Below are 24,823 nucleotides of genomic sequence, written 5' to 3' on the forward strand. Positions count from 1 at the left end.
TCTGCCAGTCCGCATGTCGCGTCATACGAAACATCAACGGGCGAGAACTTATGTAATATATACTATATGGAGAAAAAGTATTTGGCGGCGTCTTAATCACGAAATTCAGATTTTACATTAAGACCCATTGCTTCCAGTGTAAGACTTCTGGCACTGGTTCCTCGAGTGTACATCCAGCCCCCTCTCACCCTGCTGTTTAACATACGGACCCATCACATCCAGGCTCTCCCCCCAATGTTTAACCTCAACCTCCAGCTCCTCCTCTTCCAGTGATTAACCTCTGGCCGAAACGCTCTCCCTCCCCCCCCCCCCCCTCTACAACCTACGGCTCATCTCACCTTCCCGTGTTTTACCCCTCCCATACCACAACCTCCGACTCCTCTCGCCTTCCCGTGTTTCACCACTCCCACACACACACAAACTCCGGCTCCTCTCGCCTTCCCGTGTTTCACCACTCCCACACACACACAACCTCCGGCTCCTCTCGCCTTCCCGTGTTTCACCACTCCCACACACACACAACCTCCGGCTCCTCTCGCCTTCCCGTGTTTCACCACTCCCACACACACAACCTCCGGCTCCTCTCGCCTTCCCGTGTTTCACCACTCCCACACACACAACCTCCGACTCCTCTCGCCTTCCCGTGTTTCACCACTCCCACACACACAACCTCCGACTCCTCTCGCCTTCCCGTGTTTCACCACTCCCACACACACAACCTCCGACTCCTCTCGCCTTCCCGTGTTTCACCACTCCCACACACACAACCTCCGGCTCCTCTCGCCTTTCCGTGTTTCACCACTCCCACACCACAACCTCCGACTCCTCTCGCCTTCCCGTGTTTCACCACTCCCACACACACAACCTCCGACTCCTCTCGCCTTCCCGTGTTTCACCACTCCCACACACACAACCTCCGGCTCCTCTCGCCTTCCCGTGTTTCACCACTCCCACACACACAACCTCCGGCTCCTCTCGCCTTCCCGTGTTTCACCACTCCCACACACACAACCTCCGGCTCCTCTCGCCTTCCCGTGTTTCACCACTCCCACACACACAACCTCCGGCTCCTCTCGCCTTCCCGTGTTTCACCACTCCCACACACACAACCTCCGGCTCCTCTCGCCTTCCCGTGTTTCACCACTCCCACACACACAACCTCCGACTCCTCTCGCCTTCCCGTGTTTCACCACTCCCACACACACAACCTCCGGCTCCTCTCGCCTTCCCGTGTTTCACCACTCCCACACACACAACCTCCGGCTCCTCTCGCCTTCCCGTGTTTCACCACTCCCACACACACAACCTCCGGCTCCTCTCGCCTTCCCGTGTTTCACCACTCCCACACACACAACCTCCGGCTCCTCTCGCCTTCCCGTGTTTCACCACTCCCACACACACAACCTCCGGCTCCTCTCGCCTTCCCGTGTTTCACCACTCCCACACACACAACCTCCGGCTCCTCTCGCCTTCCCGTGTTTCACCACTCCCACACACACAACCTCCGGCTCCTCTCGCCTTCCCGTGTTTCACCACTCCCACACACACAACCTCCGGCTCCTCTCGCCTTCCCGTGTTTCACCACTCCCACACACACAACCTCCGGCTCCTCTCGCCTTCCCGTGTTTCACCACTCCCACACACACAACCTCCGGCTCCTCTCGCCTTCCCGTGTTTCACCACTCCCACACACACAACCTCCGGCTCCTCTCGCCTTTCCGTGTTTCACCACTCCCACACACACAACCTCCGGCTCCTCTCGCCTTTCCGTGTTTCACCACTCCCACACACACAACCTCCGGCTCCTCTCGTCTTCCCGTGTTTCACCACTCCCACACACACACAACCTCCGGCTCCTCTCGTCTTCCCGTGTTTCACCACTCCCACACACACACAACCTCCGGCTCCTCTCGTCTTCCCGTGTTTCACCACTCCCACACACACACAACCTCCGGCTCCTCTCGCCTTCCCGTGTTTCACCACTCCCACACACACAACCTCCGGCTCCTCTCGCCTTCCCGTGTTTCACCACTCCCACACACAACCTCCAGTCCAGCTCCTCGTCTTCCCGTGTTTCACCACTCCCACACCCTCCTCGTGTTTCACCACACCCACAACCTCAGACTCCTCTCGCCTTCCTGTGTTCCACCACTGCTCCACACACACACACAAGCTCCGGCTCCTCGCCGCCTTGTTACACCCTTCCCGTCTTGCAACCTCCGGCTCTTCGTGTTTCACCACACCTACACACACACACTCACACTCACACTCACACTCACACACTCACACTCTCTCCTCGCCTTCCCATGTTTCACCACTACACCCCCTCCCCCCCAACATCCAGCTCCTCGCCTTTTCGTGTTGCACCAGTGGCCCCCACTGCAGCCATCAGCATTTACTAACGCTGCAGATCTTACAGATAGCAGCACAGTCCTGTAAAAGGAGCCGCCAGGGTTACAAGTCCATTCATGACATTTCTTCCTCCTGAATCTTCCCCATTACTTGAGTGAGAAGCGAAAGGAACTTGAACAACTCAACCACAAAGTGTTGACCCCATAATTTTCCAGAGTGGGAATGTGGAGGAACAGAGGGTAGAAAAATCCCCCACTGCTCTACCAACCCATAACTGCAGAATCCAGACCTCCTCTGCTAACATCAGCACAAACAGTGCGTAAGCCGGGAGCTTCATGGCCAAACAGCTGCAGCCATACATCACCAAACACAATCCTAGATCTGAATGAATTGTCAAGGGAGAAATTTAGGTGAAAATAGCTAATGGTATCTTCGTTCAGGATACCAAAGGCCGGTGCCGTATTAGCTATATATCTGCGCAGATATTATGAGACTCAGTAATCAATGAACACAGAACATGTTCCCTGTTTGAGCCCAGGTTTGCGTCCGAACTCGTGTATTCTATTGTTCAAGCATTAAACACATCACTTCAGCCTTGAAACATATTTACAAAACTTCTCCATTTGCTCACACATACTGATAAGAAATAATTAGGGGGGGAATGCGTATAGGCAGCATTGGGAGAATGCATGAGATAATACATCATTCCAGATGGTACATTCCTCTCACACTTTGAAGATGGTAAGCGACGAGATTCTGTAGGAGTGATGCATGGGAGTATGGGATCACCCGCCTCATCCTACAAATATTACATTCCTTCTCCTGTGTATTTTACTGATCAGGCTCCCAATTAACTTAATGAATATTTCCCTAGTTCATTGGTACCTTGGTTAACTCTTTCTTGAATATATAGTTTAGAATCATATTATGGGTCTGTGTGATTGCTATATAGATGCAGATAATTATGCTACTACATCTATATTTTGATTATTTACATACACAGATATTCTTATTACGTTTGAACAATTTATAGCTTAGGCTACCTTCACAGAATGAAATATTCTCATTGAATACTTTGTGCTGTACAAAGCTGAATGTGCTGACAACAGAATCACACAGAAATCATCAATGGAAATCAAATGTTTTAACCAATGGAGGCCTGGATTTGAAGATACACAAAATTAACATGGAAACAAGTCAATACTGAGCCTCATTTTGTGTGTGGCCTCCACGTGTTTGTATGACCTCCCTACAACGCCTGGGCATGCTCCTGATGAGGTTGCAGATGGTCTCCTGAGGAATCTCCTCCCAGACCTGGACTAAAGCATCCTCCAACTTCTGGACAGTCTGTGGTGCAACGTAACGTTGGTGGATGGAGTAAGACAATGTCCCAGATGTGCTCAATCGGATTCAGGTCTGGGAAACGGGCAGGCCAGTGCATAGCTTCAATGTCTTCATCTTGCAGGAACTGCGAACACACTACAGCCACATGAGGTCTGGCATTGTCCTACATTAGGAGGAACCCAGGACCAACCGCACCAGCATATGGTGTCTCAGGATCTCATATCGGTACCTTATGACAGTCAGGCTACCTCTGGCGAGCACATGAAGAGGGCTCTGCATCCCTCCAAAGAAATGCCACCCCACACCATTACTGACCCACTGCCAAACCGGTCATCCTGAAGGATGTTGCAGGCAGCAGATTGCTCTCCATGGTATCTCCAGACTGTCACATGTGCTCAGTGTGAACCTACAGTCATCTGTGAAGAGAACAGGGGCCAGTGGCAAATTTGCCAATCCTGGTGTTCTGTGTCAAATGCAAAGTGTCCTGCACAGTGTTGGGTAGTGAGCACAACCCCATCTGTGGACATCGGGCCCTCATGCCATCCTCATGTAGTCGGTTTCTAACCATTTGTGTAGACACATGCACATTTGTGGCTGCTGGAGGTCAATTTGCAGAGCTCTGGCAGTGCTCCTCCTTGCACAAAGGCAGAGGTCCTGCTCCTCCTAGAGACCCCTCCACATCTCCTGGTAGCATCTCCATCCCCTGAACACTATGCTGATAGACACAGCTAATCTTCTTGCCACAGCTCTCATTGGTGTTATTATAAATGCATACAGTTGCACACTGAAAAAGCCAAACATGTACAAGGGAAAATATGGCACTGCATTACTGCAAAAGAGAGAGATTTAGTTTATGTATTGGCCAATGCATGTAAGCCCGGAAACCAATGGCAAGGTAATCTCTGTAATCCGGGAACCTAACTTAAATGCCACTATCTAGGTTAAAAACATCCATATCTGGGAAAAGAAGGGAATTTTGTTACTTACCGTAAATTCCTTTTCTTCTAGCTCCTATTGGGAGACCCAGACGATTGGGTGTATAGCACTGCCTCCGGAGGCCACACTAAGCATTAGGCTATGTGCGCACGTTGCGTAAAAACATGCAGTTACGCTGCGCTTTGTAGCGCAGCGTAACTGCATGCGTCCTGCGGCCCCTGCACAGTCTATGGAGATTGTGCAGGGGCCGTGCGCACGTGGCGTCTAAGAGCGCAGCGCTTCGGCTACTGCCGAAGCGCTGCGCAAAAAGAAGTGACATGTCACTTCTTTCCTGCGCTTTGCCGGCAGCTCCTGCTCTGTCTATGGCAGGAGCTGCAGGCAGGGCGCATGGAATCGGCGCTCACTACGGACATTTCTGCAGCGATCTAAAGCGCACATGTGCTCTTCAGATCGCTGCAGAAATTTCTGCAGGGCTTGTACGCAACGTGCGCACATAGCCTTACACTAAAAAGTGTAAGGCCCCTCCCCTTCTGGCTATACACCCCCAGTGGGATCACTGGCTGCTCAGTTTTAGTGCTAAAGCAAGAAGGAGGAAAGCCAATAACTGGTTTAAACAAATTCACTCCGAAGTAACATCGGAGAACTGAAAACCGTTCAACATGAACAACATGTGTACCCGAAAAAACCAACAATCCCGAAGGACAACAGGGCGGGTGCTGGGTCTCCCAATAGGAGCTAGAAGAAAAGGAATTTACGGTAAGTAACAAAATTCCCTTCTTCTTCGGCGCTCCATTGGGAGACCCAGACGATTGGGACGTCCAAAAGCTGTCCCTGGGTGGGTAAAGAAATACCTCATGTTAGAGCTGCAAAGACAGCCCTCCCCTACGGGTAGGCAACTGCCGCCTGCAGGACTCTTCTACCTAGGCTGGCGTCCGCCGAAGCATAGGTATGCACGTGATAATGTTTGGTGAAAGTTTGCTTGCGTAGCACTCTGGGCAAGAGTGCCAGAGGTGGGAACACATAAGGGAGCCGGAACTGCGACCAATCTTGCACTAAGGCGTCTGCCGCCAGAGCTCTTTGATCGCGAGACCGCGCCATGAACGTCGGGACCTTGTTGTTGTGCCGCGACGCCATTAGGTCGACGTCCGGCACCCCCCAGCGGCGACAGATTTCCTGAAACACGTCCGGGTGAAGGGACCATTCCCCTGCGTCCATACCCTGGCGACTGAGGAAGTCTGCTTCCCAGTTTTCTACGCCCGGGATGTGAACCGCTGATATGGTGGATGCTCTGTCCTCCACCCACAGCAGAATCCGCCGGACTTCCTGGAAGGCTTGCCGACTGCGTGTTCCTCCCTGGTGGTTGATGTATGCCACCGCTGTGGAGTTGTCCGACTGAATTCGGATCTGCTTTCCTTCCAGCCACTGCTGGAAGGCTAGTAGGGCTAGATACACTGCCCTGATTTCCAGAACATTGATCTGAAGGGTGGACTCCTGCTGAGTCCACGTCCCTTGAGCCCTGTGGTGGAGAAAAACTGCTCCCCACCCTGACAGACTTGCGTCTGTCGTGACCACTGCCCAGGATGGGGGCAGGAATGATCTTCCCTGTGATAATGAGGTGGGAAGAAGCCACCATTGCAGAGAGTCCTTGGCCGTCTGGGAAAGGGAGACTTTCCTGTCCAGGGAAGTTGACTTCCCGTCCCATTGGCGGAGAATGTCCCATTGAAGTGGGCGCAGATGAAACTGTGCAAACGGGACTGCTTCCATTGCTGCCACCATCTTCCCTAGGAAGTGCATGAGGCGCCTTAAGGAGTGCGACTGACCGTGAAGGAGAGACTGTACCCCTGTCTGTAGTGACCGCTGCTTGTCCAGCGGAAGCTTCACTATCGCTGGCAGAGTATGAAACTCCATGCCAAGATACGTTAGTGATTGAGTCGGTGACAGATTTGACTTTGAGAAGTTGATGATCCACCCGAACGTCTGGAGAGTCTCCAGTGCAACATTCAGGCTGAGTTGGCATGCCTCTTGAGAGGGTGCCTTGACAAGTAGATCGTCCAAGTAAGGGATCACCGAGTGTCCCTGGGAGTGCAAGACTGCTACCACTGCCGCCATGACCTTGGTGAAAACCCGTGGGGCTGTCGCCAGACCAAATGGCAGAGCTACGAACTGAAGATGGTCGTCTCCTATCACGAAGCGTAGAAAACGTTGGTGCTCTGTAGCAATCGGCACGTGGAGATAAGCATCTTTGATGTCTATTGATGCTAGGAAATCTCCTTGAGACATTGAGGCAATGACTGAGCGGAGGGATTCCATCCGGAACCGCCTGGCGTTCACATGCTTGTTGAGCAGTTTTAGGTCCAGAACAGGACGGAATGAGCCGTCCTTTTTTGGCACCACAAAGAGATTGGAGTAAAAACCTTGTCCTTGTTCCTGAAGAGGAACAGGGACCACCACTCCTTCTGCTCTTAGAGAATTCACCGCCTGCAGAAGGGCATCTGCTCGGTCGGGATGTGGGGAAGTTCTGAAGAACCGAGGCGGAGGACGAGAACTGAACTCTATCCTGTACCCGTGAGACAAAATGTCTGTTACCCACCGGTCTTTGACCTGTGGCAGCCAAATGTCGCAAAAGCGGGAGAGCCTGCCACCGACCGAGGATACGGAGGGAGGCGGCCGAAAGTCATGAGGCAGCCGCCTTGGAAGCGGTACCGCCGGCTGCTTTCTTGGGGCGTGAGTGAGCCCGCCAGGAATCAGAGCTCCTTTGCTCTTTCTGAGTCCCCTTGGACGAGGCGAACTGGGGCTTGCCCGAGCCTCGAAAGGACCGAAACTTTGACTGCCACTTCCTCTGTGGAGGTTTGCTTGATCTGGGCTGGGGTAAGGAAGAGTCCTTACCTTTGGACTGTTTAATGATTTCCGCCAATTGCTCACCAAACAGTCTGTCTCCAGATAATGGCAAGCTGGTTAAACATTTTTTAGAAGCAGAATCTGCTTTCCATTCCTTTAACCACAAGGCTCTGCGCAAAACTACAGAGTTGGCGGAAGCCATTGCGGTACGGCTCGTAGAGTCCAGTACCGCATTAATAGCGTAGGTCGCAAACGCAGTCATTTGCGTAGTTAAGGACGCCACTTGCGGCACTGCTGGACGTATGAAAGAGTCCACCTGTGCCAAACCAGCTGAAATAGCTTGGAGCGCCCACACGGCCGCGAATGCTGGAGCAAACGACGCGCCAATAGCTTCATAGACAGATTTCAACCAAAGGTCCATCTGTCTGTCATTGGCATCTTTAAGTGAAGCCCCATCCTCCACTGCAACTATGGATCTAGCTGCAAGCCTGGATATTGGAGGGTCCACTTTTGGACACTGGGTCCAGCGTTTGACCACGTCAGGGGGAAAGGGATAACGTGTATCCTTAAGACGTTTGGAAAAACGCTTGTCCGGATTAGCATGGTGTTTCTGGATTGATGCTCTGAAGTCAGAGTGGTCCAGAAAGGTGCTCAATTTACGCTTGGGATACAGGAAATGGAATTTCTCCTGCTGGGCAGCTGCCTCCTCTGCTGAAGGGGCTGGGGGAGAAATATCCAACAGCCTATTGATGGCCGCTATAAGGTCATTTACCATGGCGTCACCATCTGGCGTATCCAAATTGAGTGCGGTGTCAGGGCTAGACTCCTGATCACCCACCTCTGTCTCATCATATAGAGACCCTTCTCGCTGAGACCCTGACCCGCGTGATGACGTGGAGGGTCTCTCCCAGCGAGCTCGCTTAGGCGGCCTGGGACTGTCATCGGAGTCAGAGCCCTCAGCCAGTGATGCCTGGGACCCCCGTGAAGTACGGATTAGTTCCAACTGAGGGGGACCGGGGAACATAGGGACAGTAGTGTCCATGGTCTGAGCAACTGGCCTGGACTGCAAGGTCTCCAGGATTTTTGTCATAGTCACAGACATTTTATCAGCAAAGACTGCAAATTCTGTCCCCGTCACCGGGGCAGGGTTCACAGGAGACTCTGCCTGGGCTACTACCACCATAGGCTCTGGCTGACGAAGTGCCACTGGGACTGAACATTGCACACAATGAGAGTCGTTGGAGCCTGCTGGTAGATTAGCCCCACATGCTGTACAAGCAGTGTATACAGCCCGTGCCTTGGCACCCTTGCGTTTTGTGGATGACATGTTGTTGTCTTCCCAGAGCAATATAGGGTATACAGCCAAGAAGCGACCGTACAGTGCAGTATATATCTATAGATATCTGGTACAGGAAAAAGTACACCAATACACACTGTGGCACAAGAGGGGCCAGCACTAAAGTACTGCTTACCGCCCGCTAAACGCGGGTGTGTGGTCCAGAAATCCCTAGTCTTGGGTCTCCCAGAGCCTGTGTCCGTCCTCCAGCCAGAACTGCATGCAGGAATGGCTGCCGGCGTCCTGTGGAGGGGGGGGCGGGCCCTGGGCGTGCCAGACCAAAAGCGGGAAACCTGTGTCCCACTGTGCCAAGTGAGAGGGCTGGAGCATGTAAATAAGGCTCCAGCCCTCGGCGCTGAGTAAACGTACAGCGTCTCTCCCCTTCCCTGATTGACAGGGAGGGGGCGGGAACGAAGCGGAGCTAGGCCGCAAAAGCCGGGGACTAAATTTATAAGCGCCGCCGCCGTAAAAGCGCGGTCGGCGCTAAGTCCCCGGCGCACTACAAGTCCCAGCCGCGCCGCCGCTCCGAGAGTGGCCGGCGCGGTAGTTCCCAGCACATGAAGTCACACAGCTAAGCTGCTGTGACTCAAACCCCAGCGTTACTGTCCCCGGCGCACTAACACACCCAGCAAGTCTGGTGTGTGCGTGCCCGCCTGAACGGGGACACAGAGTACCTGAAAGTTGCAGGGCCTTGTCCCTGAATGGTACACAGCTCCGTATCCATCAGGTTCACTGGGTCTGTGGATGGAGCCCGGCCTCAGGGCTTGGGGGCCGGTAAGATCCCACTTCCACAGAGCCCCTCAGGGGGATGGGGAAGGAAAGCAGCATGTGGGCTCCAGCCTCCGTACCCGCAATGGGTACCTCAACCTTACGAACCACAAGTGGGGTAAGAAGGGAGCATGCTGGGGGCCGTATATGGGCCCTCTTTTCTTCCATCCGACATAGTCAGCAGCTACTGCTGACTAAACAGTGGAGCTATGCGTGGATGTCTGACCTCCTTCGCACAAAGCAGAAAACTGGTGAGCCAGTGATCCCACTGGGGGTGTATAGCCAGAAGGGGAGGGGCCTTACACTTTTTAGTGTAATTGCTTTGTGTGGCCTCCGGAGGCAGTGCTATACACCCAATCGTCTGGGTCTCCCAATGGAGCGCCGAAGAAATCCCACTATTTGGACTACAAACCTCCATGTATGGGCAGCTAGGCTCCTGCTACAATGGTTATGAACACAGCTAGGTCTTAAGGCAGAAAAAGACTCACTAGGAATATAAAAAAACTGACCCGCACAGCCAACAAATGTGAACAGAAGCTAACTGAAAAAAAACATAGTAACTATAAATGCATACAGTTGTACATTTTTGGCTTTTTCCGTGTGCAAGGGAAAATACGTCACTGCATTACTGCTAAAGAGAGCTATGTAGTGCCACTGATTTAACGTTTTAATTTTTTTTTTTATATTTTGCTCAAATAATATTTAAACAAAACATTACTACTTTACATTTTCAGTTTAAATTTTTATTTTTGACGACATCTTCCCTTTAAGTGTCCCCTTTAATTTTTTGAGCCCTTCAGCCACAAAAAAAAAAAAACCCTACCCCACTAAATGAGATGGTGTTCCCTAAATAATTAGAAAAACAGTGAAAATAAATATATAAATATTGGAGACTTTAGTTTTATACTTTAATGTGGTAAATAATACAAAGTAACTTAAACGGCATAATATAGATCAAAAGAAAAAAAATAAAATAAAATAGTAAGAGCATTCTTTTGAAACATTTAATATCAGTCCATAGCAAATAGTCATTACATACCAAAAAGCTCTAAGTGTTAACTAGATCCACCACAACTCCAGACAAATCTCCACAACTTTAAAATCTTTTGAGATCAGTTCAGTTTTATTCCTCTTGATCCCTGCAGCTTGGTTCGTAATGCTTTATGGTCTTTTTTTTTTTTTCCTTTCTAACTTTCCCCCTAAAACCTTTTATTATTTTTTTTCCTTTACATTTTTTTATTTTTTTTTTAATTTTCTTTAATTATTTTTTTTTTTCAAGATGCTTTTCTTTTTGCATCTGACCTTAATACTAAACATATGAAATTTTAGAATATCTATCCTGACCCAAAGGGCAGAAAAAAAAAAAAAAAAAAGAAAAGAAAAAATAAAACCAATGAAGAGAAAGAAAAAAAAAGTGTATGTAAATTCTAAGTTTATAAAAATATAGTGGAGCCACTGTGGAGACATGAAACGCAGCACGGATGGTGCCGGAAGCAGTTGGTTCCTTGAATTTTTTTTTTTTTTTATTTATTGCACAGAAATATATTACTGACGGTCGTGTCAGTTCCATCCACATTACTTGGGATATTAAGGAAAGCGCAGGACTTGTATTTGGCAAGTTACAATGGCAGCTTTGTGCCCGACGAGGGACGAAAATCAAGGGATCCGTTGCATCTGGGAAGAAGTCTTAAACTTTGCAAGATGAATGCTTACCTGTAAGGAAGTACACCCCCCCCCCCCCCCTTCCTCATTTGAGCTGCGCAGCCTCACATAGGTCTACACGAGCCCGAGCGCAAAAGTCATGAAACCAGCTATTTGTGGCAAAAAAAGGATTATATCCCTCCCGTTTTTGGCACAAAATGCACTCCTCCCGTATACTATAGCGCACACGCGTCTTTCACAACAGCTAGCAACCTTGTTCTGGATTTTTTTCAAATTGTGGACAACCCCCTTTAAGAAGCCGTATCAACCCCTGACCATGTAAACTCCGCTACATTGAAATGAATGCAACAGCGTTGCTCTACCATGCACAATCCACGGTCAGGGGTGGCAGAGTTTCCGAAATCAGCCATGTTTGACTAAGTGTGGACAACCCCTTTAAGAAACCATATCAACCCCTGACTATGCATTTAACTCAGCTACATTGAAATGAATGGAGTAGAGTTGCACTACCATGCATAATCCACAGTCAGGGATGGCAGGGTTTCCAAAATCAGCCATGTTTGACTACCGCTTTAAGAACTTCCCTACATTTTACCCCTCCCCCTAGTGTTAGTCCTCATCCTCACACACATACATTTTGGATATAGGCTTTTGCTTCAGGTATGTAATACAGGGTAGGAGGTATTACAGCTTCAAGTACAAGCTCTATGGGGACCTACTCTGAAAAAAGCGCCGTTCTCTACCCTCCACATTGCAAATTAGGAACCAGAAGCTGGAACAGCGCCACTCTTGTCCAGAGGCCGGGTCTGGTATTGCAGCCCGGCCCTTTCAATAGTGTGCTAATCGGCAGATTGCCAATAATGGTCATCAGTAACTAAAATGCAAAAAAAAAAAAAAAAAAAACTAATAGCTGCAAACATGATGAGCTGTGAACCGATGGTCGCTTGTGCTTCAAAGCAACGTGTGATGCCATGCAAAGCCCTGGGTCTGGCCAGAAGCCGCCTGCAATATCGCACCGGCCGTCTCCTCATCCAGAGGGAACATTATATGGATCTTGCACAATTATCTCCAGATATTTTTTTTTTATTTTTTACACAGCAAGAAGCATTTACGTAAAGTCTGCAGCTTTCCGTGAATGGTGGTTGTATGGGCCTCAATACCGGCAGAGGTGACCACCTGCGTCACGTCAGGTAAAGGCAGCCGTTGTTGCAGTTATCAGAGGTTTTCGTAATTCCCTCTAGAGCAGTGACGCTTCTCAGCATCCGGGGGTCACTCACCCCAATAAACATTATTCTACTCTACTAGGTCATCATTAGGGTTGTAGTGTGGAACAACTTCGATAATCGGGGGGGGGGGGAGCAGGAGATGTTTTATCCCACCCTTTCCCTGGACCAGTCATACAGCGAATCCGGAAGACTCGGCCCCATCAACTTTCACGGAGCAGGTGCAAACCCATGAGGAACCTAATCTGCCATGATCGGTTTTGGGCTGCCGGTCGGTGTCTGCCTGCTCGATGGTGGAGGGGGGGGTAGTAAATGAAGCTGTAAGTGTAAACCACACCAGGATTGTTTAGATCTTGGGGGACCTATGGCAAGAAGAGCATCACCTAAATCCTCCCTTCCCCAGCAGTCACATCATGGTAGAGGGTGTGGACACTGTATGGTATGAGGTGTATGGAGAAATAATGGGGGACGTAAACAAAATCTGCAAAGAGAAACGTTTAATCTGGTAAAGAACAGGATCAGGTCCATGTGTCCCTATCACTCCGTACAGGGGGGTGCAATATGGCTTCTCCCCACTTTCTGCAGACAGTGAAGACCGCTTGCCGCAACTTATGGCCGCTCCTTGTCCCATAGCTCAGGTGTAATGGAGGATCAAGCACTTGTAAACGTTCCACCAGGACGACTTTCAACTACGTACAACCTCACAGGACATGTGGTGGGCTATGGCACCACCGCATGCAAACCTCGCAAGCCATGTGGAGGCATAATAGACCTCCATGGTGGGCTATGGCACCACCGCCTGCAAATGCCACAGCTGTATACAGAGCCATGGACAAACCTCTGCACCCACAGCTAGTAAAGACCAATGTGCACAGGCCCTTACAATGGCCCATAGCAGCTATGAGGCTACAGCTCCCACCGTGCAGTAACAGACAGTGGTGGATAAGATGATGGGAGTTGTAGTTCGAGGACGGCCCTTCGAGGACGGCCCTTCGAGGACGGCCCTTCGAGGACGGCCCTTCGAGGACGGCCCTTCGAGGACGGCCCTTCGAGGACGGCCCTTCGAGGACGGCCCTTCGAGGACGGCCCTTCGAGGACGGCCCTTCGAGGACGGCCCTTCGAGGACGGCCCTTCGAGGACGGCCCTTCGAGGACGGCCCTTCGAGGACGGCCCTTCGAGGACGGCCCTTCGAGGACGGCCCTTCGAGGACGGCCCTTCGAGGACGGCCCTTCGAGGACGGCCCTTCGAGGACGGCCCTTCGAGGACGGCCCTTCGAGGACGGCCCTTCGAGGACGGCCCTTCGAGGACGGCCCTTCGAGGACGGCCCTTCGAGGACGGCCCTTCGAGGACGGCCCTTCGAGGACGGCCCTTCGAGGACGGCCCTTCGAGGACGGCCCTTCGAGGACGGCCCTTCGAGGACGGCCCTTCGAGGACGGCCCTTCGAGGACGGCCCTTCGAGGACGGCCCTTCGAGGACGGCCCTTCGAGGACGGCCCTTCGAGGACGGCCCTTCGAGGACGGCCCTTCGAGGACGGCCCTTCGAGGACGGCCCTTCGAGGACGGCCCTTCGAGGACGGCCCTTCGTCTCCATCTTACCCCCATCTCCCCCTGACCTCCGCAGCCACAAAATAAAACGCCGGTGGCCACATCCGATCGAGTGACCCCAGCGGCCAAAAATGAGACCCTCAGACCTCACCTAAGACTCCATATCAGCAGCAAAATAAATGGACATCTGTTACAGCATTGCAATCAGACATCTAGGGGAAGGAAATACCATTCCCCTCCCCCTAATAGCACCCACTCCCCCTGGCTTGTAATTGTGCATTAAATGGGGGAGAAGGGAGGGACGGTGATAAACCAAAACAGCCCCCCAATCATCTCCATGGAGCCATCGTCTCGATAAAGCTGGTTGAATTTTTTTATTTATTTTTTCTTCGAATTTTTACACAAAATGAACTCACTATATAGTCCTATAAATAATTTATTGTTAAAAAAAATTGTGCCGTTAACCCCCGATAGGATGGGGAGGAAGAGGGGGAAGGGGGAGGGGGGGGCATAACACGTTCTGCCGCAAAGTACAAAAACTAGGATTTTTTCCATACAATGGAGTTAAATTGTGTTTGTTTTTTTCCTTTTCTTGTTAATATTATATATACTGCTTTTAATTTTTTATTGGGGGGGAGGGACAGGAGTTCAGCAAACTTTGTTTCTGGAAAAAATTTTAAAATAAAAAAACCTGAAAAAAAAATTAAATAAAATATAATATATATAGAAGTAAGGCTACTATCCATGAACCAAGCTGGAAAGATCTCAAGCTAAATAAGGCGGAAAGAATCCATGAAACGAGAGGAGAAAATACTTTCCTATTAAATGGATACTCAGACTAAAGCGATCTATGAAGCCTTCTAAACTGTTAAATAATTTTTTTTTTTTCTGATTTTTTTTTTCCAAACAAGCATTAAACTTCATTACACAGAAGAGCAACGAGGATGGTAGGCTGCCGGACGAAAAAAGAAAATAAAAATTAAAAAAAAAAAAGGCAGAAAAAAGGGGAAAAAAAAAGAAAAATAATAAAAAAAAAAAAAAATACCAAGTTCAATGGACAGCTTGAATATAGCACAGTTCTTCACAACCGATGGGGGGTAACACGGTGTCCAATAACAATCTAACGACGTGCTTCATCATCGGAGCTGGGTACTATGAAGCAGGGTGGTAAATGATCGGCCCCCGGACGAGGGCACCAGACTTGAAGGTTTTTTTTTTTGAGTGTATTTTTTTATTTTTTTAACTTCTCTTGAAAAGCGTCTGTCCCGCTATCAATCCTTTTTGTTTTGTTTGCACCAATCCCAAGCCATTTAAAAATACGACTAAGTTTTAAGTTAGAGAAGTCGTCTTCAGCGAAAAAAAGGAAAAAAAAAAAAAAAAAACAAAAACAGAAATTTGCCATCAACTGTCCATGCTACTGCATTCCTCTAGAACAGAAGTGTGGGGGGCATTTTTTGGAAGGAGGAAAAGAAGAGAAAGACAAAATGTTAAAATTCAACAATTCTTATTGATTGATAAACATTAAGAAGGGGTTGTCTGGGATTAGGAAACCATGACTGCCGAGTCTCAGACTATGCCATGTCCATTCACTTCAATGGGGCTGAGGTGTAATACCAGACATGGCCTGTTGTCAGGGGGCAGCGCAGTTTCTGAAACAAAGTAGCCAAGTTTTCCAAATCTTGCACAACCCCATTAAACAATAAAATACCCCATTAGTATAATGTCGCACAACCCTGTGTTTACCTGCAATCTGGTGGGATTTACAACAAGGCAATATATTTTTTCCTTTTCAAACTCCACTTCCTCACCAACCCCCAATCCCCCACAATTTAGGGCATGATTATTTTGTAGGGATGTGTGTTTTAGGGATAGAATTCTGGTTTAGAGGAGTCTCCTGCCTCTGCAGCCTCAGGAAAGCATTGCTATTATGCGCTAATTTGGCCCCCTTATTCACCGGGGGGGCACCGGTCGCTGGTGCCCCCTACCTCCCCAGCCCACGGTCGCCGGTGCCCCCTACCTCCCCAGCCCACGGTCGCCGGTGCCCCCTACCTCCCCAGCCCACGGTCGCCGGTGCCCCCTACCTCCCCAGCCCACGGTCGCCGGTGCCCCCTACCTCCCCAGCCCACGGTCGCCGGTGCCCCCTACCTCCCCAGCCCACGGTCGCCGGTGCCCCCTACCTCCCCAGCCCACGGTCGCCGGTGCCCCCTACCTCCCCAGCCCACGGTCGCTGGTGCCCCCTACCTCCCCAGCCCACGGTCGCTGGTGCCCCCTACCTCCCCAGCCCACGGTCGCTGGTGCCCCCTACCTCCCCAGCCCACGGTCGCTGGTGCCCCCTACCTCCCCAGCCCACGGTCGCTGGTGCCCCCTACCTCCCCAGCCCACGGTCGCTGGTGCCCCCTACCTCCCCAGCCCACGGTCGCTGCTGGCCCCTCAGACTCCATCTCTGAGCCCAAGTGGTATGCTACTCTGGCCTCGACTGTCCTGGCTAATGAGGCCAGCATGGTAGATTATGGGGGTTTTACTTTCCCTAATCATAGTATTGGGAGCATCCTGAGGCAGTGGCTCCTTGTTGGTCCACTGCAGCACTCCTTTTGCCATTCTGTGCATCACGAGGTCCTCCCTACCGCACCACAAGCCCAACCCCACCAGACACATACTAGATTTACAACTGCTGTATCCTGCTCCTCTATAGGTCGTGGTGCCTTCACAGCAGAGCAATCCACTGCTGCCCCCACCACATGTACCCTCATATGACCATAGCCGGGGCATACTGGTGATCCTTTTCCTCACAGATTGTTCCCTTCACGTCAGACTTTTCCCACCTGCCCCAGGGACTCATGACTTCTATGGTTATCACCAGGGCATTTTCATGTCTTATTACACTCGTGTTCCATCCCTGGTCTGAATGATCTACAGTAGTGGCCATGTCTACGGATATTCTCTTTTCCATCTTGCCATTGTTCAGCAGGCGTCCTGAGAAAGGCTTTTGCCTCCCTCTTGGCTCGAATGTCTTGATTCTAGGCAGAGGTTGTTGCGGCCTTGTGACCAGCATCCTCTGTTTGATGGTCTCTGCCTTCAAGTCAGATTCCATTGGGCCGCCCAAGATTCCATTGGGCCGCCCAAGATTCCATTGGGCCGCCCAAGATTCCATTGGGCCGCCCAAGATTCCATTGGGCCGCCCAAGATTCCATTGGGCCGCCCAAGATTCCATTGGGCCGCCCAAGATTCCATTGGGCCGCCCAAGATTCCATTGGGCCGCCCAAGATTCCATTGGGCCGCCCAAGATTCCATTGGGCCGCCCAAGATTCCATTGGGCCGCCCAAGATTCCATTGGGCCGCCCAAGATTCCATTGGGCCGCCCAAGATTCCATTGGGCCGCCCAAGATTCCATTGGGCCGCCCAAGATTCCATTGGGCCGCCGTGAAATAGGTTGGTGAATTCTCTGGATCATGTATCGGCTTCCCGCCCTGGTAAGCAGGGATTGCCTTTGGAGGTTCTTCTCAGATTGAGACTCTACCTTCCTTCCCTTTGTTGGCAACTAACATTTGGTAATGAACCCCAATGCTGGAGAGGTTTGTGGTCACAATCTACTTCCCTTGGTCTCTGGCCGTAGGCACAAGTTCAGCCCTATGGTGACTCCTAGGTGCTTTCTAAATCTCCACAGAGTTTAGAATAAAAGCAGGACTCTATAATGAGGTAGCCTGCCTATATTTCATGCTGTCCACGGTTCAGACAGAATGAAAACTACTAACAAGTTCCCCTTTAGGTCCCATCTGTCATGTTGAGTCTAGTCTACCGCAGAAATGAATCGCCGTTCAATATGCTACATAATTACCTTCAAACTCCTGGTTTTCTATGTAAGGTGCTGGTCCCCATATTCTAACTGTGCCGTCATCAGAAGCGCTGGCCATCAGCGAGGGAATCTGCGGGTTCCAACTCACACAGTTTACGGTGCGCGTGTGTCCAGTCAGCTCCGCGATGGGTAACTCACTGCGTTTGTGCCAGACATAGACCTTGTGATCTGTAGGAGGGACAAAAAGCCGTTACTCCTAAGAGGGGGCCATCTAGCACCTCATGCTTCTGTATTGGGGGTAAGGGGGAAGGCGGGGGGTGGGATGATGCTCATACAGACACTTCGCAGCTATTGAAAGCACAGATACCAGACGGGAGTGCACAGTGCCTGCCAAATGTCTGATACCACACCAGCGCCCAGTGGGAAAGGAAAGGAGCTGGACCACCCCCTTTTAATCTCTGGGACGGACATCAAACGAGTACAGAAAACGTGATGAAGGCAGAGCGTTACCTTCACTGCCGCTAGCGATGAAGTCTTCATTATGACCGCCGAAGCACGAGTGTATTGTGTAGAAGCCCTGCGTCACGCCTTGGTATTTTCTCACTAAAACTCGATCCTGCAAATCCCATAAGTGAACACCCTGGAAGAGGAGAATAAAATAGGGATGAAAACATAACTCAAAATTGGACTTAAAAGGCATATATTTTAAAAGGTGTCAAACAAGGACCTCCCAGTGAGCCAGGTATGGTGGCCTGCTAGGCCAGATTTCACCAATGGGGGTTCTGTAAGTTTAATGATGAGTCTCATGTATTGCAATAGAAAAAAAGATAGTGGTCAGAATAATAAGTTATACATATTTTGTAACGAAAATTGTCCCACTATGCAACCCTTACAGAGACCACCATAAAAGAACAGCGTGAAAGTAAATAAAATAAATTCTTGCGCTGCTGTTGATTTGTTCAATCCTCCTCCTAAAGATCGCAGTATGGTGCGGCTCATTTATCCTGCGCTCCACACTGAGCGCTTACACTGGGGATTACGTGTAAATCTCTGAAATATGTGATTCACAAGGAACTACTGAGGGAACATTCACTGTAATGAGGCCGAGGGCGTCACCTTGGACGCTCTCTGAGCCATCCGTGCCCATCTTGTTAGGTGTGCATAAGATTGCAGTTGACCACCTCTTTTGTGCACATCTTACAAGCCGGACAGAAGCCACACGAGTCCAGAGTAACTCTGCTGCCTCGTTAGGGAAAGGATCTGTTGGGGGTTTCATCTGAACAATGTATTTTGTAGATTTAGAAGGAAACCCTAAATGTAAGTGCTCAGCATAGAGCACATGATAAATGTGAACTGATCCAAAGTGTTCTGTATCTCAAAATGCCACCAATAAAAGCTTCTACTCAAACCACAAGAAGCAAGACCACACTCGGGTCTGCCATCTGGTAACAGAACCATAGGGGGCTCATTACTGGTAGCACAAGGGTTCTGGAAAAGTGATATGGCTCCCCCCCCCCCCCCCTTCTCCTTCCAAAGAAATCCAGTGAAATCTGCCCCTCTCACTTTGAGCCCCACATTGTCCTAAACCACAGTTGCCGTCCACATGTTTGGCATTACTGTAGTGAGGAGAGCCCTCTAAATTTACAGGGTGAATGTCTCCAGAGCACGAGAGCAGGGCACAAATGTACTGGGCACGACAATGGCAGATTTCCATTTTTTACTCTACAACATCCATTGTTGCTTGGTTCTGGAAAACACCCATGGAGACAATCATTCTCGTAGAGCATCTCATAAAAGGGGTGTAATTTCCAAATTGGGGGTCACTGGAAGGTTTCTGCTCTTCTGGCTCTCAGAGTCTGCAAACTATTCTAGGAAACTCTGCGCTCCAGAAGCCAAATGGCACGGCGAAACAGTGGGGTATCGCCACGGTCACAAAAAAAAAAAAATTGTGTCATAATTATGTGATCAGTTTTATCTTATTCCCCTTGTGAAAATGTAAAATCTGGGGCCAGAACATTCTAGTGGTAAAAAGAAGGGAATTTTGTTACTTACCGTAAATTCCTTTTCTTCTAGCTCCTATTGGGAGACCCAGACGATTGGGTGTATAGCTACTGCCTCCGGAGGCCACACAAAGCATTACACTAAAAAGTGTAAGGCCCCTCCCCTTCTGGCTATACACCCCCCGTGGGATCACGGGATGCTCAGTTTTAGTGCTAAAGCAAGAAGGAGGAAAGCCAATAACTGGTTTAAACAAATTCACTCCGAAGTAACGTCGGAGAACTGAAAACCGTTCAACATGAACAACATGTGTACCCGAAAAAAACAAAAATCCCGAAGGACAACAGGGCGGGTGCTGGGTCTCCCAATAGGAGCTAGAAGAAAAGGAATTTACGGTAAGTAACAAAATTCCCTTCTTCGGCGCTCCATTGGGAGACCCAGACGATTGGGACGTCCAAAAGCAGTCCCTGGGTGGGTAAAGAAATACCTCATGTTAGAGCTGCAAAGACAGCCCTCCCCTACGGGGAGGCACCTGCCGCCTGCAGGACTCTTCTACCTAGGCTGGCGTCCGCCGAAGCATAGGTATGCACCTGATAATGTTTGGTGAAAGTGTGCAGACTCGACCAGGTAGCTGCCTGGCACACCTGTTGAGCCGTAGCCTGGTGTCGTAATGCCCAGGACGCACCCACGGCTCTGGTTGAGTGGGCCTTTAGCCCTGAAGGAACCGGAAGCCCAGCAGAACGGTAGGCTTCAAGAATTGGTTCTTTGATCCATCGAGCCAGGGTGGCTTTGGAAGCCTGCGACCCTTTGCGCTTACCAGCGACAAGGACAAAGAGTGCATCGGAGCGGCGCAGAGGCGTCGTGCGGGAAATGTAGATTCTGAGTGCTCTCACCAGATCTAACAAATGTAAATCCTTCTCATACCGATGAACTGCATGAGGATAAAAGGAAGGCAGGGAGATATCCTGATTTAGATGAAAAGAGGATACCACCTTAGGGAGAAACTCCTGAATGGGGCGCAGCACTACCTTGTCCTGGTGGAAGACCAGGAAAGGAGCCTTGGATGACAGCGCTGCTAGCTCAGACACTCTCCGAAGAGATGTGATCGCTACCAGAAAAGCCACTTTCTGTGATAGTCGAGAAAGTGAAACATCCCTCAGAGGCTCGAAGGGCGGCTTCTGGAGGGCAACTAGTACCCTGTTCAGATCCCATGGATCTAACGGCCGCTTGTACGGGGGTACGATATGACAAACCCCCTGCAGGAACGTGCGCACCTTAGAAAGTCGTGCTAGACGCTTCTGAAAAAAGACGGATAGCGCCGAGACTTGCCCTTTAAGGGAGCCGAGCGACAAACCTTTTTCTAACCCAGATTGCAGGAAAGAAAGAAAAGTAGGCAATGCAAATGGCCAGGGAGACACTCCCTGAGCAGAGCACCAGGATAAGAATATCTTCCACGTTCTGTGGTAGATCTTAGCAGACGTGGGCTTCCTAGCCTGTCTCATGGTGGCAACGACCCCTTGGGATAATCCTGAAGACGCTAGGATCCAGGACTCAATGGCCACACAGTCAGGTTCAGGGCCGCAGAATTCCGATGGAAAAACGGCCCTTGGGACAGTAAGTCTGGTCGGTCTGGTAGTGCCCACGGTTGGCCGACTGTGAGATGCCACAGATCCGGGTACCACGACCTCCTCGGCCAGTCTGGGGCGACGAGTATGACGCGGCTGCAATCGGATCTGATCTTGCGTAGCACTCTGGGCAAGAGTGCCAGAGGTGGAAACACATAAGGGAGCCGGAACTGCGACCAATCTTGCACCAAGGCGTCTACCGCCAGAGCTCTTTGATCGCGAGACCGCGCCATGAAGGTCAGGACCTTGTTGTTGTGCCGAGACGCCATTAGGTCGACATCCGGCACCCCCCAGCGGTGACAGATTTCCTGAAACACGTCTGGGTGAAGGGACCACTCCCCTGCGTCCATACCCTGGCGACTGAGGAAGTCTGCTTCCCAGTTTTCCACGCCCGGGATGTGAACCGCGGATATGGTGGATGCTCTGTCCTCCACCCACATCAGAATCCGCCGGACTTCCTGGAAGGCTTGCCGACTGCGTGTCCCTCCTTGGTGGTTGATGTATGCCACCGCTGTGGAGTTGTCCGACTGAATTCGGATCTGCTTTCCTTCCAGCCACTGCTGGAAGGCTAGTAGGGCCAGATACACTGCCCTGATTTCCAGAACATTGATCTGAAGGGTGGACTCCTGCTGAGTCCACGTACCCTGAGCCCTGTGGTGGAGAAAAACTGCTCCCCACCCTGACAGACTCGCGTCCGTCGTGACTACTGCCCAGGATGGGGGTAGGAAGGATCTTCCCTGTGATAAAGAGGTGGGAAGAAGCCACCACTGCAAAGAGTCCTTGGTCGTCTGGGACAGGGAGACTTCCCTGTCCAGGGATGTTGACTTCCCGTCCCATTGGCGGAGAATGTCCCACTGAAGTGGGCGCAGATGAAACTGCGCAAACGGGACTGCCTCCATTGCTGCCACCATCTTCCCTAGGAAGTGCATGAGGCGCCTTAAGGGGTGCGACTGACCTTGAAGGAGAGACTGCACCCCTGTCTGTAGTGACCGCTGCTTGTCCAGCGGAAGCTTCACTATCGCTGAGAGAGTATGAAACTCCATGCCAAGATACGTTAGTGATTGGGTCGGTGACAGATTGGACTTTGAAAAGTTGATGATCCACCCGAAAGTCTGGAGAGTCTCCAGCGCAACATTCAGGCTGAGTTGGCATGCCTCTTGAGAGGGTGCTTTGACAAGCAGATCGTCTAAGTAAGGGATCACCGAGTGTCCCTGAGAGTGCAAGATTGCTACCACTGCCGCCATGACCTTGGTGAAAACCCGTGGGGCTGTCGCCAGACCAAATGGCAGAGCTACGAATTGTAGATGGTCGTCTCCTATCACGAAACGTAGAAAACGTTGGTGCTCTGTAGCAATCGGCACGTGGAGATAAGCATCTTTGATGTCTATTGATGCAAGGAAATCTCCTTGAGACATTGAGGCAATGACGGAGCGGAGGGATTCCATCCGGAACCGCCTGGCGTTCACATGCTTGTTGAGCAGTTTTAGGTCCAGAACAGGACGGAATGAGCCGTCCTTTTTTGGCACCACAAAGAGATTGGAGTAAAAACCTTGCCCTTGTTCCTGAAGAGGAACAGGGATCACCACTCCTTCTGCTCTTAGAGAGCCCACCGCCTGCAGAAGGGCATCTGCTCGGTCGGGATGTGGGGAAGTTCTGAAGAACCGAGGCGGAGGACGAGAACTGAACTCTATCCTGTACCCGTGAGACAAAATGTCTGTTACCCACCGGTCCTTGACCTGTGGCAGCCAAATGTCGCAAAAGCGGGAGAGCCTGCCACCGACCGAGGATGCGGAGAGAGGAGGCCGAAAGTCATGAGGCAGCCGGCTTGGAAGCGGTTCCTCCGGTTGCTTTCTTGGGGCGTGAGTGAGCCCGCCAGGCATCTGAGCTCCTTTGCTCCTTCTGAGTCCCTTTGGACGAGGAGAATTGGGGCTTGCCTGAGCCTCGAAAGGACCGAAACCTCGACTGCCACTTCCTCTGTTGAGGTTTGCTTGATCTGGGCTGGGGTAAGGAGGAGTCCTTACCCTTGGACTGTTTAATGATTTCAGCCAATTGCTCACCAAACAGTCTGTCTCCAGATAGCGGCAAGCTGGTTAAACATTTCTTGGAAGCAGAATCTGCTTTCCATTCCTTTAACCACAGGGCTCTGCGCAAAACCACCGAGTTGGCGGACGCCATTGAGGTACGGCTTGTAGAGTCCAGTACCGCATTGATAGCGTATGTCGGAAACGCAGACATTTGCGTAGTTAAGGACGCCACTCGCGGCACTGCTGGACGTATGATAGAGTCCACCTGTGCCAGACCAGCGGAAATAGCTTGGAGTGCCCACACGGCCGCGAATGCTGGAGCAAACGACGCGCCGATAGCTTCATAGACAGATTTCAACCACAGGTCCATCTGTCTGTCATTGGCATCTTTAAGTGAAGCCCCATCCTCCACTGCAACTATAGATCTAGCCGCAAGCCTGGATATTGGGGGATCCACCTTTGGACACTGGGTCCAGCGTTTGACCACGTCAGGGGGAAAGGGATAACGTGTATCCTTAAGACGTTTGGAGAAACGCTTGTCTGGATAAGCATTATGTTTCTGGACTGATTCTCTGAAGTCAGAGTGGTCCAGAAAAGAACTCAATTTACGCTTGGGATACCGAAAATGGAACTTCTCCTGCTGTGCAGCTGCCTCCTCTGCTGAAGGGGCTGGTGGAGAAATATCCAACAGTCTATTGATGGCCGCTATAAGGTCATTTACCATTGCGTCACCATCAGGGGTATCTAGATTGAGAGCGGTGTCAGGATTAGACTCCTGATCACCCACCTCTGTCTCCTCACACAGAGACTCTTCTCGTTGAGACCCTGACCAGTGTGATGACGTCGAGGGTCTTTCCCAGCGAGCCCGCTTAGGCTGCCTGGGACTGTCATCCGAGTCAGAGTCTCAAGCCTGTGATGCCTGGGACCCCCTTGAAGTACGGATTAGTTCCAGCTGAGGGGGACCGGGGAGCATAGACACAGCAGTGTCCATGGTCTGAGTAACTGGCCTGGACTGCAAGGTCTCCAGGATTTTTGTCATAGTCACAGACATCTTATCAGCAAAAATTGCAAATTCTGTCCCCGTCACCGGGGCAGGGTTCACAGGCGTCTCTGCCTGGGCCACTACTACCATAGACTCTGGCTGACGAAGTGGCACAGGGATTGAACATTGCACACAATGGGGGTCATTGGAGCCTGCCGGTAGATTAGCCCCACATGCGACACAAGCAGTGCATACCGCCTGTGCCTTGGCACCCTTGCGTTTTGCGGATGACATGTTGTTGTCTCCTCAGAGCAATATAGGGTATAAGCCAAGAAGCGACCGTCCAGTGCAATATAAATATATATGGTACAGGGAAAAAAAGTGCACCAAATAACACT

At 50.8% G+C, this 24,823-nt stretch overlaps 1 protein-coding gene across 1 annotated transcript in view; it reads right to left on the bottom strand.

Moving 5' to 3' along the window:
* Positions 1–13,885: 13,885 nt before the first annotated feature.
* WDR26 (WD repeat domain 26) overlaps positions 13,886–24,823 on the bottom strand; it is an 87,977-nt gene continuing 77,039 nt past the window's right edge. Inside the window, 3 exon segments of the mRNA XM_075339081.1 lie at positions 13,886–15,430; positions 17,839–18,024; positions 18,307–18,436. Of these exon segments, the coding sequence (XP_075195196.1) occupies positions 15,405–15,430; positions 17,839–18,024; positions 18,307–18,436 (342 nt within the window). The 3' untranslated portion in view covers positions 13,886–15,404.

The sequence above is a fragment of the Anomaloglossus baeobatrachus genome, chromosome 3 (assembly GCF_048569485.1).
Source record: "Anomaloglossus baeobatrachus isolate aAnoBae1 chromosome 3, aAnoBae1.hap1, whole genome shotgun sequence".
Taxonomy (NCBI): Eukaryota; Metazoa; Chordata; class Amphibia; order Anura; family Aromobatidae; genus Anomaloglossus; species Anomaloglossus baeobatrachus.